Here is a 19,886-nt window from a genome sequence, read left to right as displayed (position 1 = left end):
CACGGTACTGAACCTTTGGGAATTTCATGGCCATAGTAACTGTTATAATTTGAAGAAACAGAAGATAATTATCCAAGAAGAGCAGCCATCCATAATTAGACCTCGTGATCTGTTACTCTGTTGGTAAGGGATGATTTCGAATGGGATTCTTAGGCAGAACATTACAAGTATACTTGTCTTTCTACATTTATAATTTTGTATGGGATTTCTTGATTGGTTGTTTAATTAATTTCACTTGTATGTTTAAATCCTTTCTGTAACCCTAACGAGGGCAACTCTCTGCTCTCCTCATGAATCTAATTTTTGCTGTTGCTATTAATTAGTTGCTTGGTTTTATACGAAACATGTCAGGTGTAACACTTTATGCTGATAACGAACTTATATGAACCATTCAGTGTAACACGTGGTAGATGAGAACTTTACTCACTGGATGAAACATGCATCACATATTTCTGCCCTTAGAGGGTCATCAACAGAGGCTTGCGTGTTAAAGAGGAGACTGCTTTTTATACGTTAATTTCTAGCGGTAATATTTACTTTTAATTCCCTTCATAATGGAGAGCGCAGAGAGAACTTTGCTTATGTGTAGATTTCCAATTGGGCTGCATAGTTTGGAGATATTCGAGCTTCTATTGGTGTTGCTTCTTACTCCGTCAATGGGACCCATTCAAGTCCAGTTTAATCCAACCTAAAACTTCTAGCCTTATTTCTTTATGATACTGTGGCATGTGGATACGTTGCTAAGTAATGACTCTGTAAACAACGCCAGTTGCTAGGCAAAATATTCCCAATGCGCAACAATAGCGTAATTTGGAAGTGGTGTTCTCTACGCATCGAATGATACAGTGATCAGAGTATAATGAAGTGGAAGGGTGTGCAAGGGAACAGTCATGTTCTAAAATAAAGTACTCTACCGGCATGTGCATGGAGAGGCTGAGAAAAACCACATAAACTAATTTATTTAAAGACTACATCGATATCGAGTCTATATATCGTCGTATGGAGTGAAATTGGAAATGTTGGAATGAGAATTGGGAGGGGCAATCAAAGTACTGGGAAAAACCCCGGGTCAGCGCCATTTTGTCTAAATATCACATAATGTAGCTGGAATTGAACACGGGCCACAGCGACTAACCGCCTGAGCTGTCACGGCCTCACTTCAGTCATGATCGTCATGATAAGCCTCCAGTGGGTGGAGCGATGAAGTCGGGTCCTACTGAATGCTACCCATTTGACCCATCTTTTTAATATTTCCTCCTTCACAGGCCCAAACTCTCCTCAGATTTTTGTTCTTACCCACCCTAAAAACACACCCAGAGATACCTATGCCATAAATAAATGTATAAAACCTATTGATCTGATCGTAATGTGGCATGTAGCCCCGTTGCTAAGCAACGACAGCGAAATAAACAACTATGCAAGAGCTGTTGTTAAGTGATGAATCTGCAAAACAATGGCTTTTGCCTGGAAGTTACTGAGTACCATCACGCCGGAAGCACATCAGACACAAAAGTAATAATGGCACAGCAACAGACGAGAGGCGTTTTCTGTGCGGTCCGTGCTGAGATGTTATGAGGGTGGGTTTGTTAGTTAGTGATTTGCTTAGATGACTACTGCGGTTCAGTCGTTGTGAGCTGTTGCTGTTAGAAGCTGGTAACTTAGGCACGAGGACAGTACGGAAACGCTGAGGAAGGGGACCGTCTGCCGTTGGAAACCGCTACCAAGCAACGGCTAGTGAAGACTGTAACAGACTGAGAACACTAGCATGTGTGTGACAGTGATTTGCGAAGTGTGTAGAACAGTGACAGCATAATCCTTACAAGTCTGTAAGAGTTGAAATATTCCGATGTACAACCCGAACCCCGTCTACAGTCACTCTATCACGTGACAATATCTACGGATCTTTCGTGTCGCAGGAAACTGAAATAGCATCTCCGTGAGTTTCGGTCTGAAGCTGCAGGGACTCCGGTTAATTGAATGTTGCGCCTCTCTCTGCTTCTTATTGGAACGCCTTCTACACTAGAACGAGAAATCTATCTTTTTGTTGAAAGGCGTGCGTACGAAATCCTCCGGATTCTTCAAATGAAACTTCGCGCGAAAGAGAGAAAGAGCAAGAGAAGGAGAGAGAGAGAAAAATACAACAACCTAACCACGCTATTTTGGGCGCAGCCTAGAGAGAACATTTTCTTAATGAATTCTACCATCAGTCTTTCAGTGCTGCTGCAATATAGAATCTCGCTCGCTTTTGTGCAGTATCGTACATACAGAGACTCATGCAAGCAGCCTCGAACAAAGACGCGAAAGCTTTACAGTAGAAGGAGCTGAAAGGACGCGCGATAGCTCACAGAAGAGGACACAGCTGAAAGGAAAGTGATTGTAACTATAAAAAATATATCAAAGTACTGGAGAACGAAACAAGGAAAACATTACCTTTTAAATATTGATGAACCCATGAGGAAAGCAACAGGAGAAGAAAGATGAAGCCTACTGGGGCTGACGGGAGAAACAAATTGCATAAAGTGATAAAACAGAAAAAAAGGCATATATCAGCAAAAGGATAACACGATATCTAAGTAAGAATCGAATTTAGACGAAAATGAATTAGGACATCACATGAAGCCTCCCTTTCCGTTGAACAGACATTCAGTCATACAAATCTTCTACTAATAATGTTAAACTTCAGGCAATATACGTGTAGAACCCAACGATAACACTTACGGGAACCAGGAAACCCTGTTCGATACAGTGACTAGGAAATGGGATTGTTGTCTTAGGGATCGGAGTTCGGAGTCCTTGCATGTTTAAGACATTTATCTCTGTTCTACAGCGTCCAGATAAATTCTCAGATCAATCCAGCATCATATTTTATGGGAATTGAGCGAGGGTAGGTGCATAAATATGGCCGGAGAGTGAAGCTGACCACTCATCTCCAACTAGCGTCGAGGTCAAGAAAATGTGGATATACTCAAGCATTCTTCCATATGCCTTCATAACGTAGTGCTTAATTAGTTATGCACAGGGATATTTTACCTTTTTACCCTTATCAGGATCTCATAGATTGACAAGTTATAAATTGATATATGTGCCAGGTCCTTGAAGAAATGTTTCGAGCCTTGTTAATTTTTCGAGAACGGAAGAGTGTTAAAAATTTCAATACCATTTTAAGACGTAAAACTGTCAATCTAACAATAGTCACAATGCTCAAATTAAAGTGTGATACTGCGCAGGGACGAGTCGCATCATGGAGGCCAATATCTGGTGAAAATGGGAACCAGAAAATTAACTCGCAGCGCTGAAACATCTCGAATATCGGATGTTTTGGGGCACGATATCGGATGCCAATTTTAAGGTATCAATGTATACATACCGGAAGTCGGGGTTTGTCACAACTCCGAGGAGGTCTATATCTTGATCGGTGCTGTTCTACACTCTTCTACAAGCAAACAGGTAAATATGAACAAGGGAAAGAAACCTTCCTCAGATACATCCTGGACCGTTACGGATTTCAATACACGAATAACTAGTTAGGTCCGCTAAGTGTAATAAGATAAATAATGGTGAAAACTGCATAATGAGGAGCTTCATAACTTGCACTCTTCTCCAAGTGTAATTAGAATGATCAAGTCAAGGAGGATGATGTGAGCAGGTCATGTAGCACGAATGGAAGAGACGAGGAAAGCGTATAGGATAATGGTGGGAAAGCCAGAAGGAAAGAGACCACTGAGAAGACCAAGAAGTAGGTGGTTGGACAATATCAAAATGGATTTTAGAGAGACAGGATGCGATGGTATGGATTGGATTGATCTGGCTCAGGATAGGGACCAGTGGAGGACTCTTGTGAACACGGTAATGAACCTTCGGATTCCCTAAAATGCTGGGAAATTCTTGAGTAGCCGCAGAATTGGCGGCTCCTTAAGAAGGGCTCAGCTCCATGAGTAAGTCCGTAAGTTTGATATAGGTAAAAAAGGTAAAGTTCTAGCTGTAACAGTTGGTGAAGGACAATAAGGTTGTGAGACGTCGAGGTTCCCACATTTTCTCCAGACAATCGGCTTACAGATGGCGGTAAGTTTGTCAGCTTTACGCGCCGGCCGCCCTTTACCTCTCAGGAAGATTCTTGGTACTCATTTGAGTTAGAAGCTGAGTCGACCCCAGGGCCATAGTGCTGCTGGAAGGATTAGGTAAGTTTTAAAAATCCACCTGATCGGGACTCGAACCCGGAACCTTCCGGCTTGTAGCACAATGCCTCAACCAACTACGCTATCGCGTGCTCCAATAGCGGAATATAAAATTTGCCTTTACGTGTTTTGTCCATTACTCCAACACTGCAAAGAAATACTTTACATGTATGTTTGAACATAAGTTGTCATCAAGGGATTTCCACTCCTATTGAACTTGTTATACGTATTTGATGTCCTTTGCTACAAAGGAAATAAAGGCTGAAATATTTATAGAGAGAACTCACAGGAAGTTCACTAGAAGTCACTCACTCTGTCAGTGTTCGGTTCCATTCCAAGAAATCGCTGTTTTATGATGTGATATACGTTTTAAGAATTTCTTTTCTATTCTTAGCAACAGCGCGGCCATTTACTGGGTCTTTAATTACGTCCGAACACCTCACAAGATACAAGCCAGACGAATCGCCTCAATTAAAAGGGATTAACATTTCTCCATTCTTTAAACCGGGGATTTGAGAGTTTTAACAATATTTACCAACACGATAGTAAGAGGTTTATTTGCTGCAATTTCAGCCTATTTTAACAAGCAATTTTAACCTATGTAGGCGTAATGTATATCATTCCACAGAAACACTGCTTCCGGTTTCAGGGCTACTAAAGTAACATTCCCTTGGAATTACTTTAATTAAATGTGCTTACTATGTATTAATGGTTAGAATTTATCCTTTGAACACAGACACTGCAGAGCTGAGGGCAATAAATTTCCAAAAGGATAAGAGCAAGACTTTTAGTGTAAAGAATTTAGTCTGGCCTTCTGGTGATGCAAAAATATATAAGCAACAAATAGCGTCTTTTTCTTTTTGTCAAAAGCCTTAGGATTAGTTTAGGCGCGCCCCTTATACAGCAATCTATGACTGTACCAAAAATAATAATAGGTTAAAATCAACTTAACCCATTTTATGGAGTGCATGTTAATAAGGAGCTATCCCTGTAACAGACCGTGGAAGCCCATAGGTTTGTGAGACACCGAGGCTCCCACATTTCCTAGACAATCGGCTAACACATGGCGGTGAGATTATCAGCCTTACGCGCCGACCGCCCTTTACCCCCCAGGAAGATTCCTGGTACTCATTTCTGTTAGAGTCTGAGTCGACCCCAGGGCCACAGTGCGGCTGGAAGGAGGAAGTTAATTGAAATATCAAATGACCTCATCTCGAATCGAACTCGCGACTTGCAGCATAGTGCCTCACCGAACTACGCTACAGTGTGGCCTATCATGCTTTCTATATTATTCTGTTGAAATAATAATGGTAATATTGGTGACAATAATAATAGTTAAAAATACTTTTGTGATAATTTGCATAAGAACTAATTACTAACAATAATATCTTAAGGTACATTCGGTATCTACAAGGAATATCTGAGGTTGTGTTTCACACTTGTTAGGCTACAAGCTTCGGTCTGTGGAATGCTTAATATTCGGTATTATATAATACGACATACCGCCTTGCTAGGCTGCAGCAGATTTACTGGGCTCACAGAAATTGATTAGGCTACCTAACCAGTTTGTGAATGTGGGCAAAACAGAACCAATATAAATCAGTGTAGTTTATCCTGTCATTTGTATGATCAAACGATATTTTCAAAGAGAACTACAAATATGTAGATCCATCATTATCGCAGTATCATTTAGTGATTTTGGCTTTGTATCACCATCACACTGTTGCGCGTAGTTCTTATATTCAATGATGATTTGCAAACAACGCTGCTAATTTGTCTGATAAAACTAACAGCTTTATTTGATAATGCCGTCCTGTAACATGGAACTATATGGGATAGCCTTCAATGGGCATAATTTAACAATCGGCGTGACTAATCGACAGAGAAAATAGACACAAGGGGTTGAAAGCTTCCAGAACTGAATAATGGGCACAAAAGGCCGAGCCATAGCTCAAGCGGTTAGTCCCTGGCTTCCCACCGCGGCGGCCCGGGTTCGATCCCGGGTCTGGTCGAGTGGGATTTGTGGTGGACAAAGTGGCGCTGGGACAGGTTTTCTCAGAGTACTTCGTTCCACCAACTGCTCCACAATCACCCTCACCTATCATCTGGGGCTGGTACAATAGGCCCGAAGTGGCCGCAGTACAAGAGACTTGGTCCCACACCACTAGCAATAAAAAAAAATGGATACAAATTTTGGCTGGAAAACCATAATTGAGGAGACAATTTAGTAAACTTGTTGCAGATGGGAGGATAATACTTAAAGTGATACTGGTTGTACAGGTGTGCAAATATTGACTGGTTTCAGCTGACCCAGGATAACATAAGACTGAACTTTCATAAAGTAGATAATGGAACCCTCAAATTCCACGAAATCTTGGAGCTTATTGAGATAATGAACATATTATTCAAGAAAAACATAGCCAGAACACAAAACTGTAACGTATATTAGTGACCGCATCACTTTACGACGAACGTGACGACATTTTATCAGCTGTGCTATTAACTACAGCAGAAATCATCCACATTCGAGAATGAACAGACGGAAAGTGTTGCATAATTTCTTAACTCATACACAGCAGTACATACAAGAAGACGATTATCCAAAGAAGTACACTTCACTAAGGTAAAATACACAAAAGCATCCAGAAACTATGCAAACAGAGTATTCGTTCGGAATGAAATATTTTTGTTTTGCAAAATTATTTCGTTTCGAAAAAGTCTCACTATGCATGCAACACCCTGTACAAGAAGGGGTAGGACCGATCATCGAAGCTGGAACAGCCGACACGTCCTGCTCTCTGAAGGGAGAAAGAAGAAACCGTACAAAGAGGCAGGTGTCACTTACCTGACATTCATATGTTCCATTGTCTCTCTTCTGCACGTACTTGATTTGCAACGTCCAGTCGTCAGAGCCCTCTGAATGCAGGACTTGGAACCTCTCATCGTTCGTGTAGGTGAACATTCCGGATGTGAGGATATGCCAGTCGCGTCGACGGACCCACGAGATCTGAAACACACGGACATTGTCTGTTTCAGTTCCACCGAAGCAAGGGAAAGTTTCCTTAACAGTCTCCATTCTCGGACTTTCAGCATCATGCAATAATTCTGAGCCTTATACCTATATACCTTACCAATTCACATTGCTTCGTACGGTTAACTAAAAAGATTCGAACATTACAAGAGAATTTCCCCTTAACGGAGTGAATTCTATATCGTATAATTGGTATACTACAAGTTTCTTATTGTCACGTGTATGAGTGAGTCCATATATGGGTTTTCGTTTGGTAACTGGATTTATTGAACACTTTTTTTTTTTTCCATTGGCGCTACAGCCCTCATTTGGGCCTAGACCTACCTCCATGGAACTCTCCGTTTCACTTCGGTTTACTAGATCTTAGACATACGGTAGGACTCTCAGGGCGTGTGATCAGCTCGTCTCAAGGCCTCTACCTCTACACAAACGCAGAAGAACGCACACAAATATACATGTCCTGAGTGGGATTCGAACCCAGATCCCGGCTTCCGAGCGAGCGAAGACAGTTTATTGAACACTTTTTTTTTTCCTTGGCACCACAGCCCCAGTGGGCCCAGGCCTAACTCCATGAACTTCTCCGTTCATTTCGGTTTTTCTAGATCTTACACATTCGGTAGGACTCCTTGGGCGGGTGATCAACTCGTCGCAAGGCCTCTACCTGTACACAAACACAGAAAAACGCACACACACACAAACTAAACATCCATGCCCTGAGTGGGATTCGAACCGACGATCCCGGTTTCCAAGCGAGCGAAGACACAGTGCACGCCTCAGACCGCTCGGCTACCGTGACCGGCACTATCACATTACCATTAGATAAAACAAATGAACACTAATCATCCAGAATACTAAAATGATGATAAAATCTTCTCTGGTTATCAAGCGTTTCAACTGGTTAAAAATTATCGACGTTTCAGTAACCACATCTGTTCCCATCATTATAAGAGTATGATTTCTAACCAATTGACATGGCTGATAGCCCAGAAAGATTTTATCATGTTTGGCTACCGTGAAAACTTGAGATCTTACACATCAAAGATTTTCTTTATCGACGAAAAATGTTTGCGACATTTTAAAGCATATCGGCGAATATATATACAGCCCAGCTCAACATTAGTAAGCTGCAGGGTACATTCAGAATTGCTGGGTTCTCGGACTTTGTCCCTCGTTCTGTATTTAAAAAAAAACAAAAAAAAAAAAAACTAGGAAAACCAATGTTTCGGAAACGGGATCTGTTCCCTTTCTCAGATGAGGGGGGACAAATACACTGTTGGGTCCCTTAGAAAGAGCTAACCTCAACAGAAGAACACAGCGTTTCGGAAAATGAATCTGTTTCCATCCTCAGATGAGGGGAAGAGAGCTACACTCTTTGGCCGCTTGAAAACACATTCAGTTTCTGAAATGTTGTGTTCTATAGTTTTTTTAGAAATTCTATACTACATACACCGAGATTTCCTTTTCTTCTCCGAAATAAAATTCTATTAGGCCATGTGGTCTACCTGTTGACAACGTTATAAAGCCACAAAATAATTCTGGCAAGGTACTGATTTGTTATGACTCTGTAAAGCGTCTCCATGGGAACTATTCAACGTCTGAGAATGGTATAGAACAGCCTAATAAACCCACACTCGGCTATCAGGCATACCGCTATGTAGCGCAGACCTCCGCAGGCAGTAGTTAGCTGCCCCATTATCCCACTAATATGGCCGGATAGAAACAACTTGGGCGACTATGGAACACCCCTCTCCGTTCCTCACGCCGCTTCAGAGGAATTTAACGACCTGACATGTATACAGCTGTCACACACGTCACTTTCAATCGCGCCCAATCAACGTCATCGCAATGTGACGTCATACTAAACTCGGTAAATCAAGTCGCCCTAAACCAGTACCCGCGCACACAATCGCTTCGGACACACAGCCATTAAACCTCGGTACACGAAGCGGACTGCGAAATGAATATTTTGCAAAAACAAAGTATATTAAGGGGTCTGAGAAGAAAGTCATTATGCCCTACTTCCATTTACATTGTTCAATATGTGGTAACGCTAACTGCTTACCTAATTAACTTCAAGTAGCTGGGCCCTTCTTGTGAAGCCGCCAGTGATGCAGCTACTCAGGGGCTTACCAACAATTTATGAAACCCGAAAGTTAATTACCGTGTTGACAAGAGCCTTCCACTGGTCCCTATCCTGAGCCAGATGAATCCAATCCATATCACTCCATCTTATGTCTCTAAGATTCATTTGGATATTGTGGCGTATTTGCTCAAAGCAAGAACTATGGAGGCAGAGAAACAGCCGTTGCTAGGTTATGCCCGCACGCAACAATAAGAGGTGTCAAGATACGTGGAGAGTACACCCGTTGCTATGGAACGCCCGCAGCATACGAGTGAGCGGTGACGTCACAAAACAAAAGAGGTGATGCAGGCGGTGTTCTTTGTGGTCACCGGTAGGAAACGGCTGCATAACACGCAACAATGGAGTAACTGTTGGAATCGGTGCTGTCTGGGCGGTCCGTACCGAGGCTATATAACAAAGAGCAGCTCCCATTACAGAGGAGTCTCAAGACGACAGTTCGAAGAGTAGGAAGTTGGTGTGAGATGGCCGCCAGCCTGCGAGAACGTGAGGCCGGGAGCAGGGAAGGTCCACTGGTGAATATAAGCAGACTGAGAAGACTTGGTGTGTGCTGTAGTGAACTGCAGAGTGTGAGGATCAGAGATAGCGCTGCAGTTACGTTCTGTAAGTGTTCAATAAATCCAAATAACAATCCAAACCCCGCCTAGAGTCACTCTGTCACGTGACAGTATTATGACCCATGGAGTACCGTAGCTTGCCTTGCACCATGCAATATTATTGTATTGTCTATTCTGCTTAAATTGAGTTACCATTCATGTAAAAATGTACAGTCAAATCCACTATTTCTCAAACAGCTGAATTAAAACTTTGGGCTTCCGACAGTTAAAATAAATGAATATAACCAATATAAACTGGAACTCAGACTCTTTCTTGTTTTTGCAAGTTAAAATAAGCTGCGTATTCTGACTGAAAACGTCGTGGTGACATTAATGTAGTTCGCCGCTATTTAGCCAAGGAGAACAGAAACAGGTGGGATGTTTCATCTAAAGTTAATCATTTTTAATTAGATTTGAAACAGAGAAACATGAATATTTCTTGTTTTTATTAAATTTGAAGCACAAATAGCATGTTATTTACGTAAGGAAAACGTACCCAATTTAGTAACATAACCAAATTTAACCTATGACGCTCTACGTCTCCCAATATTAGGCATGTGCCCCAGAAATTAATTTTAATAATTATCCATGGATGGAACCACACTGACGCCTTCTATTGCTATAATATGGATAGTGCAAATCACAAAAGTCTTCGAAAATAAACCATTACGAAAGCCTGGATAAAAGGTGATTAAAAGTGTGAGAAATCATGAAAATATTCTGGTTAGGCAACGACCGAAAAAATGAGCTATGCAACATCCACTGCTACGTAATTACTTCGTAAATAATGGCCACTGCTAGGTGATGACGGCAACAGATTCGTAACACGCAACAATGGAGTAACTGGGAAGCGGTGTTCTATAAGCGGTACGTGCGATAGCTACGTGATGCAAAAATATATAAACTCTTTGGATAGATTTATAAACTTGATCACTACAAACGACATTTTCTAATAAATACTGCTCCGTGTATAGAAATATGTGATATGAGATACAGTTCTGAATTTGATCTTTCAGCTTAATATCAGAGCAAGATGGCTGCCGCAGTGTGACACGGCATAGAAGAGTTTAGGCAATGCGAGACAGAGTCGAAATAGCTGAAATTCTTTAACGTGTGATTATAACGCGGCTGTTTCCTCAGCAAAACTGCCTCCCTGCGGACCGACAGAAACCTTAAACCTGTTTATGTATCTCTCAGTCCTGCGGTTACTTCTAACGACATGAGGCAGAGCATTGGGCCGAAACCACAATGAAATTTTGAGCATTGCCTCTGGAAGTTCCTACATTTGGGACTGTGATATCCTTATCAGAACAACAGAGATGTAAGGCAATAACTGGACAGAGAATGGCCTCAAACGGAAGGCGTGGGGCCGAACAACAAGAGTGTCAGTGCACTGTCTCGCCTTTCTGTTCACTCGCGCGGTTCCCAAGACATGCGCAGTATAAGAACTTTCCATCAAGGACAGTTTCTTCCGGTATTTTGCTTTCTTGCTATGTTCCTGATATAAAAAATGGGACATGGGAGTTCAACTGCTACTCCTTAACTGAAAACTAAACCCCTTTAATAATAATAATAATAATATTCTGTAAACCTGAAGGTCGCGGGTTCGATTATAAGTGAGGTCACTGCATTTTTTAATTCACCTAATCCTCCCAGCCGCACTATGACCCTGAGGTCGACTCAGCCTCTAACAGAAATGAGTACCAGGAATTTTCAGGGGGGGGGGTAAGTATGTGGTCGGCGCGTAAGGCTGACGACGTCACCGCCATCTATGAGCAGATTTTCTAGAAAACGTGGGATCCTCGGCGTCTCACAACCTTATGGGACTCAACGGCCTGTTACAGGGATAGCTTTAGCTTTACCGCAATAAGAGCTCCAAAGGGCAGTAGAGGAACGGAAATAAGTTTCAAATTAATGTTTCAATATATGCAACCCTTTCGGAACCCGAACAAATAAATATACATGATGAAGGAATTGAAGATTAAAGAGAAGAGGAAGGAGAAATAGTAAATGGGAAAATAAAAGATAAATAACATGGATGATAGGATAAGACAAGTATATGAGACAATTATGAAAGAAGGCAAAGAAGTTATTTAAATCAAAATAGGATAATAGACGATAATGAGTGAAATGAGTGTTAGGTCAGTGAAAAGAGAAGAAAAATAATTTTATTAGTTCGCCCTACCTGTATTGATTGCAATCTCATCACCCCAAACACTGACTTAATGCTTTGGGTCTGTGGGGGTACAGACTGCGAATATAAAATCCCTTTCTTGATTAATGTTCTTGCTGGCGGCCAAAGTACGTTCTTCCTGAAGTGAAAGCGACGGCAGCCTGCCCTGCGAGTCGAACGAACTGCTTAGATTTCCCTTGAGGCAGGCTAACAAGCGACTTCGCAGATTTTCTCTGTATTTACTATGAAATTTTTAGCTTCCTTCTATAAACACGTCCAATATTTTGGTCCCTACAAAATATTAATTATCTCTGTCGCTGCTTCACACACAAAATAAGACAGTACGGAGAAAATGATTGCTACTGAAGTTCTCAGACACTGTAATCCTTTCCAGTCTAGCGGTATCTACACGTCTCGCCAGCTTTAACATCCAATAACTCAGAATATGGCCCAAAGAATATATTAATGTGCTCAGTTTAGTTCCGAGAAAAGCAAAATAACGTCTTTTCTTTCTTAAAGCTTAACCTACTGTATTTTGCGAGTTACATACCGTGTTTTCTTGGAGGTAACAAAAAATTATTAAAGACTGATTATATAATTTTCTACTTTCGAGGATTAGTTACTAAATTCATATTGTGACGTGTGTACCAACTACTAGGCAACGGGTCGGTAAACATTTTCCTACAACACAAGCGCACGCGAGAACAGGACATCTTTGCTAGGTAACGGAGCAGTAAACACGCCTTCTCGACAATAGAAGAAAATATTTTCGGTGGGGTCCGTCCCGAGAAGTTATAAGAGGGCACAGCCAGAAGGCGGCCTGAGTACTGAACAGTATAAGTATGTGTGTGAAAATATAATTTTGAATAAAAAATATCTACTTCTTTAATACTGCTAGTGCGTATAATGATATAATGACAAAACTGATATTCATAATTAAAAAAAGAACAGTTTTCCTTGTGTATGACACAATACGCGTTTTAATTACGAGTATTATGGAGTTAGCATTGCACCAGTCACTCCCGGAATTAATGTCAGATTGAAGTAAGAGGCAATCCTGTGGAGACTTAATGACGCGGAAAATTTTGAGATCATCGACAAAAATTAAAAGTTACAGTAGTTAACAAGTTGCATAGGTCATTTATGAATACTTTGAAAAGAAAATGCCCCAAAACAGAGCCTTTCGGCACCCCGGACGATACATGAAAAGGCAGGGAGAGAGCGCCAGAAAAGCAAACCCGAGATTGTCTGTTGGTTAAGTAACTGCGAAACCAGCTAACATAAGCATCAGAGAATCTGGAGGAGCTTAATTTATGCAAAAGCACATTATGAGGGACGAGGTCAAAAGCACTTGAAAGACCAAAATAGAGAGCATGAGCTTGAAGCTGACCGCGGGCAACAGGCGTCAAAAAGTCGAGAAACGTCACAAAATTTGTAACTATAGATTTAGTGCTGGTAAAGCCATGCTGACCGAGCGGTCTAAGGCATGTACTGTCTTCGCTCGCTTGGAAACCGGGATCGTGGGTTCGAATCCCACTCAGAGCATGGATATTTAGTGTGTATGTGTGCGTTTTTCTGTGTTTTTGTACAGGTAGAGGCCTTGTGACGAGCTGATCACCCGCCCAAGGAGTCCTACAGAATATGTAAGATCTAGAAAAACCGAATTGAACGGAGAAGTTCATGGAGGTAGGCCTAGGCCCACTGGGGCTGTAGTACCAAGGAAAAAAAAAGCCATGTTGATTGCGATTAAATTTAGCATAAAGCGAAACATGATCGTGAATAATGAATTCAAACAATTTAGAGAAATTACTGAGAATAGAAATGGGTCTGCAGTTGCTCACAGCGGCATGATTGCCTCTTTTAAATACTGGTACGACAGCACATTCTTTCCATGCAGCAGGAAAACACTGCTGCGTCAGGATCAGGTTAAATATATGCCTAAGTATAGGAATAAAAATACCTGAACAACCTTTTATGATAAAACCAGGAATAATGTCAAGTCCAACAGATTTGGAAGATTTTAGTCTCTTGATGGCTTTGGAGATATCCGCATCGGAAATTGGGGCAAGGGATAAAAATTCAGAAGATTGCGAGAGAGGGAAATGTCCTCAGAACAGTATTTATTACAAACAAACCGAAAGTGTTTCGCGAAAGCATCAGCACCTGCTTAGGGCCTGACAACGTGTGAACCATTACCCTGTAACTGAATGGAACCGGATCTAAGCTTTCTGAAATTAGATATGTATTTCCAGAAATGTTGTGAGTTACTTACTTACTTACTTACTCGTGGAGCTGAGCCCTTTTGGAGGAGCCGCCAATTCTGCAGCTACTCAAGAATTCCCCAGCATTTTATGGAACCCGAAGTTTCATCACCGTGTTCAGAAGAGCCCTCCACCGGTCCCTATCCTGAGCCAGATCTATCCAATCAATACCATCCCATCCTATCTCTCTAAGATCCATTCTAATATTGTCCACCCACCTACGCCTTGGTTTTCCCTGTGTTCTCTTTCCTTCTGGCTTTCCCACCAATATCCTATACGCATTCCTCGTTTCCCCCATTCGTGCTACATGCTCTGCCCACCTCATCCATCTTGACTTGATCATTCTAATTACACTTGGAGAAGAGTACAAGTTATGAAGCTCATGAGGCAGTTTTCTCCAACCTCCTGTCACTTCATCTCTCTTCGGTCTAATATTCTCCTCAACACCCTGTTCTCAAACACCCTCAGTCTATGTTGAAATATTGAGATTGTGACTTGAAATTATTATCAACTGACTTCAACCACCTAAGCCTGTCGGACTTGATGGTGTTTTTAACTAGTTTTCGGTAATAGGTGAACCTGCCGTAAATGTAACCGGGAGGTTTCTTTTTAAAGCGACGTTGAAAATAATTTTTCTTGGTGATGTAATACCTTAAGGTATAAGAGAACCAGTGAGGGAATTTAGACTTGCAGCGATACCCACAAGGAACTGCCTGCTCCATGGCACTTCTGACAGCAACACTGAGGCTGGCGACTGCTACGTCAACAGAAGAGGTTCCATACACGCTTCACCAGTCACAGATAGATACACTGTCGTAAAGCTAAGTGTAGTTTCCTGCTTCGAAATTTCGATAACTGATTACACAATTTAAATTATTATTAACATGAGGTTATAATAATAATTCAATTCAATTCGTGTTTATTTATGTGCAAACTTAACAGCACAGTGGCCAATTACAAAGTTGGCACGAATATATAGAAATACACAAAAATTAAAGAGCAAAATAAAAATATGACAGTCTATATAATATCAATAAATTAGTAACAATTCTAAGAAAAGAAAAAAGTTAGCCTTAACAGGCGAGAAAAATAAAATACGTACATTTCGAACGGTTATTATAATAATAATAATTATAATAATAATAATAATAATAATAATAATAATAATAATAATAATCCTTGTGCTTTTAACTGTTAGACATTTTGAGAAAATTTTAAAGTAAAAATAAGTGACAATATAGGACCAAACTTTAAAATAAGACAACTTCTATTATGTTTAAGCCTGAGATATGCATACGGTGGAACGGAAAATGGGGTTTCTTTTCATTGACTACCTCCCCGAACGTGATAATTTCCGGGAATACTCCAGTAATATAAATTATTAGTATTTATGCTACAATCCAATTATACTATCAAAGCTGAAAATCTGCTGTTTGAAGACAGAAAATAACAGAGCTTTTAACAAAGATTATGAATGAAATTTCCGGCGCTGGGTTTATCCTTGGGCTCAACTGGAAGTTACATTCTGTTAGCGTGAAGACGCTGGCACTTTAATTGTACATGAGGGAGAGAGAGGGGCTGCACTGCAAGTAGCGTTAACGTCTCAAAGTTCCACTACCAACGCTTGTCAGCTGTCGTACTTTGAAATCAATTGGCGCTGACAGGCGTCGAGCCTGTGCCTGTGAGGCGGGCTAGGCACGCAGTTCCTACCTCACTGCACTTCCGTTGTTAAAATCGCTGTCCCATTCGTGATGAAACACTGTTAAGTAAATAAATTATAACAAGTAAATCCGTAAATAAATTTTAATACCAGAAGTAGTGCAGGTCAATTTTTGTGTAATTTTTATGGATATGAGGTAGACTTTTTTTATAGAAAACTCCGCCCCCTATCGCGTTACTGCAGTAATGGTGTATGGTCCACTGAAACGCCACTGGCGGCAGCACTTGTCAGAAACATTAACTATCTATTCAGCGATTTGAAAGGAACAGAGGCGTAAGATTAAAGGGCGTGATAAGAAACAGATAAAAGAGTTTCTTTTAAGAACGATATTGTTACAACACGTTTTGTTTGATACATATTCAATAAATATGTAAAACCTTAAATAATAAAGTTATCTGAGATTCGTTTACGGCAGTTTTCACAAACTTCCTTTATCTAAAATAATCGTTTATTGACTTATTATTATTTATTTATTTAATTCTTGTTGCTCACTCTTGGAGCATAGGGCATGCGTGAAACGCCGCCAATTTATTTGTCGGTAAACTCCGTGAACGGGGGATCAGCCCTGTCGCAAATAATATATATATTGTCGCGTGTTGTCTATGTAGCGCGAGAACTAAATTCGCACAGACCTCAGATTTAGCGAAGAAGTTTTTGACCGATCTCCTGCACACTACGCGGTCCATGCCAAGATGTTATAAGCAGGACAAGTCCAGAAACAGTCAGTCAGTGAGTAGTGAGTTCAGACAGTCAGTGAGTGAAGTGGAGTCGGTTGGGTAGTGACTGAGTTAAGTCCGTCAGTCACTCAGTGAGTCGAGAGCGGCTGAAGCTGAGGCCAAGGAGAGTTCGGAAACGCAGAAGAGGGGGAACGTTGGAAGCAATTACCAGAATACTAGGGAAAACACAGAAGACAGAAGAAATTTTACGTTCTGTAGTGAACTGCAGAGTATGTGAATTAGCAATAGCTCTATAGCTACTTGTAGTTACGTTCTGTAGGTGTTAAATAAATCTAACTACAAATGCAAATCCCGTCCACAGTCGCTCTATCACGTGAGAATAATTAGGAGACCTAAAATTATGGTACCTCGGTACAGTAATATATGCACAGAGTAGTTAGCAGCAGATTTCCATCCGCAATGAATGGAAATCAGGATCAGTGACGTATGCAGAATACAGAGGAAGGCACTGTGCATTCCTGTGCTACACTGAAGGGTGCCTTCCGCTTCTTTACCTTACATTCTTGAGAAAACCTCGTTATGTTGTTAATAAGAGAAGTGATGGACAAATATGTAACGTAGGGGATTTCTTGCTCTGTACAGCGCAGTTTCGGAAGCACCAAAAACGTCAACGTAGTGAAGAACCGCGAATCCTACATTAATTTAATTCTTTTATTTCTTTTAAAAAAGTAAAGATATTCCTGTAACAGGCTGTCGAAGGATATAAGGTTGTGAGACGTCGAGGCTCCCATATTTTCCAAACAATCTTCTAGCAGATAGTGGTAAGGCTGTGAGCCTTATGCGCCACCCGCCCTTTACTCTTAGGAAGATCCCTGTTACTTATTTTTGTTAGAACGTAAGTCGACCACAGGGACATAGTGTGACAGGAAGGGTTACGTCAATTGAAATATCCAATGATTTTATAGGGAGTCAAACCAGCGACCATCCGGCTTATTTTATTTTCTTGACAACGTTCCATAAAATGCTGGGAAATTCTTGAGTAGCTGCAGAATTGGCGGCTCCTCCAGAAGGGCTCAGCTCCATGAGTAAGTAAGTAAGTGAATTTTACGGCAGTGAACAATATAAAGATTATCGAGAATATAAACAGTAACATTCGCCAGCTTGAAATTATTCTTTGGTCTCTTCCAGCTTATTCTAAAGGTACATTGTTTTGGCATTTTCACGGCAATCAAATTATACTGTGCGAACAATATTCATGCAGACTTCCAAGAGTAAGAGTTTCAGTAGACCGCACTTATTGTACCTCTGGTAAAGTTGCAGGGCCTTCAGGATCTCCATGTGGAAAGGTCGGTAACATGAGCTACCTCCACAGATATTCCATATTTGGGCAAAGTCTTGAATAAGGGTTTCCAGTGAGGTTGTAATGCACTGTGTGCCCCAGACTGCCAGGAAGCCGACCAGAACGCTATTCCCTTAATTTACGTGAACAGTGTAATGGAAGAACGCGGAAGAGTAGAGAAGAGAAGTGGGTGGACTTTAAAGGCTTCAAATTTTTGACGAAGTACTGAGCACAACTCTGCAGACGTTGGCAAATAAAAGCATACTTTTACCGAAAGCAGTAGCAGAAAATGTATTAGGAAGCAAAACTGTTCTTTGAGAATACTTATAACAGAAGCTCTTTAAGTACGAGTACGTAAGGCGTACTGTGGAAGGAAGAAAGTCCTGTAGGAAACAGCTGTGGATGCATCTCGGCAGCTATTAAACCAGGCTATATACGTATATGTACTAATATTGAAACCCCGTGTTAAGAGTGTCTCTAATCCCCGCGACATTCACTCTGCGGATGGAGGAGGCAGGCTATAGTTTTGAGTGTACAGAATAATAGTCCCAGACAGCTTACAAGTGGTGGTCCTCCATCAGGGGGTTGAGCGTGAGGCTAACAACTACTCATCGTAATAGAAGAAGTATGTTAGTTAATAATGAAGTATTGTCACGTATGAGGGGCTTGCGTGACTAATAGTAAAGGGTTCTGGATTAGATGACTAGATTCTTTGACACCTTCTTTACAACTGCAATCAGTTATAACAGCTCACAGTCAATGACTGCCTACGACTCGCTCCAATCCCTATTGGACTACGAGTGTCTTCCCTTCTCCTGTGACTGACTTGGTTCTCATTTACGAATCGGTCACTTTTTAAGCTTCCACTGTCCGCTGGTTTACACTCCACAGCTGAACACTCAACTATTACGAATGAATCTCTTGTATTCGCGAAAGAACTCTCTCTTATATATTTTGGAGAACCGAATAGCAGCCACTACCTCGAACAGTTAATTTCTGTCTGTTGTCCGTTGTAGCGGTAACCAACGAGCCGTTGCCTAGCAAATATATCCGTTTCTTTTGCTATTACGACTTTCAGGCGGTATTAACAGAACCGCTGCCTAGCAAATGGTCATATTCGTCACAGTATTATAATTTTATTTATATATATCCGGTTATAAAATCGAGGTACTGGTGCCGTGCGACACAACGCAATAAATTAATAAATAAAATACCGATGATTTAATCAATTTTATTGTGTCATTAAACCATGATAAATTTCGGTCGCATGGAGTATCACCAAGTTGTGTGTAAAGCAATAGATTAAATTCATTATTATTGAAGTGATGAGTTAAATGGATCAAGTTTTATATTGATAAATGTTGTATGAATTGTTGTGTTACGAGTATGTGACAAAATATAAATTATAGTGGTTTTTTCGAATTGTTAAAATGACCCGAAATATGATGTGGTCTAGTTAAGTGTGGAAGGGTGTACATATTTAACTGGGTAGCAAGAGCAATGCCTTACTTATTGACAGTTTCATATTTCATATTTTTCTGGAACATCGATGAAGTACTGTATCTGTAAAGTAAATATTTTGTTATGAGGTTTCGTCCTATAATTACATAAATCGTGGTTTGCTGTTAGTTATGTACTCGTACTCATGTATAGCAGGTTCTGTGGCACATACAAGGTGTGAAGAATTACGTCTTCTTGGATGTGGCGTCGTGTAGATATTGTACAAACCGTCGTTTCGGAGGAAACTATCGCCCCCATCTTCAAGTAGAAGAAA

The 19,886-nt window shown here is 40.9% G+C and overlaps 1 protein-coding gene across 7 annotated transcripts in view; it reads right to left on the bottom strand.

Moving 5' to 3' along the window:
* Positions 1-19,886, bottom strand: part of LOC111871803 (peroxidasin) — a 735,056-nt gene that overhangs the window by 112,880 nt on the left and 602,290 nt on the right. For all 7 annotated transcript variants that reach the window (XM_023865159.2, XM_023865160.2, XM_023865161.2 and 4 more), the window contains one exon: positions 7,021-7,182. In XM_023865159.2, coding sequence (XP_023720927.1) covers positions 7,021-7,182 — 162 coding nt within the window. The remainder of the gene's footprint in view (positions 1-7,020; positions 7,183-19,886) is intronic.

This window comes from Cryptotermes secundus, unplaced genomic scaffold (genome assembly GCF_002891405.2).
Source record: "Cryptotermes secundus unplaced genomic scaffold, Csec_1.0 scaffold873, whole genome shotgun sequence".
NCBI lineage: Eukaryota > Metazoa > Arthropoda > Insecta > Blattodea > Kalotermitidae > Cryptotermes > Cryptotermes secundus.
This window is presented reverse-complemented; position numbering and strand designations above follow the sequence as displayed.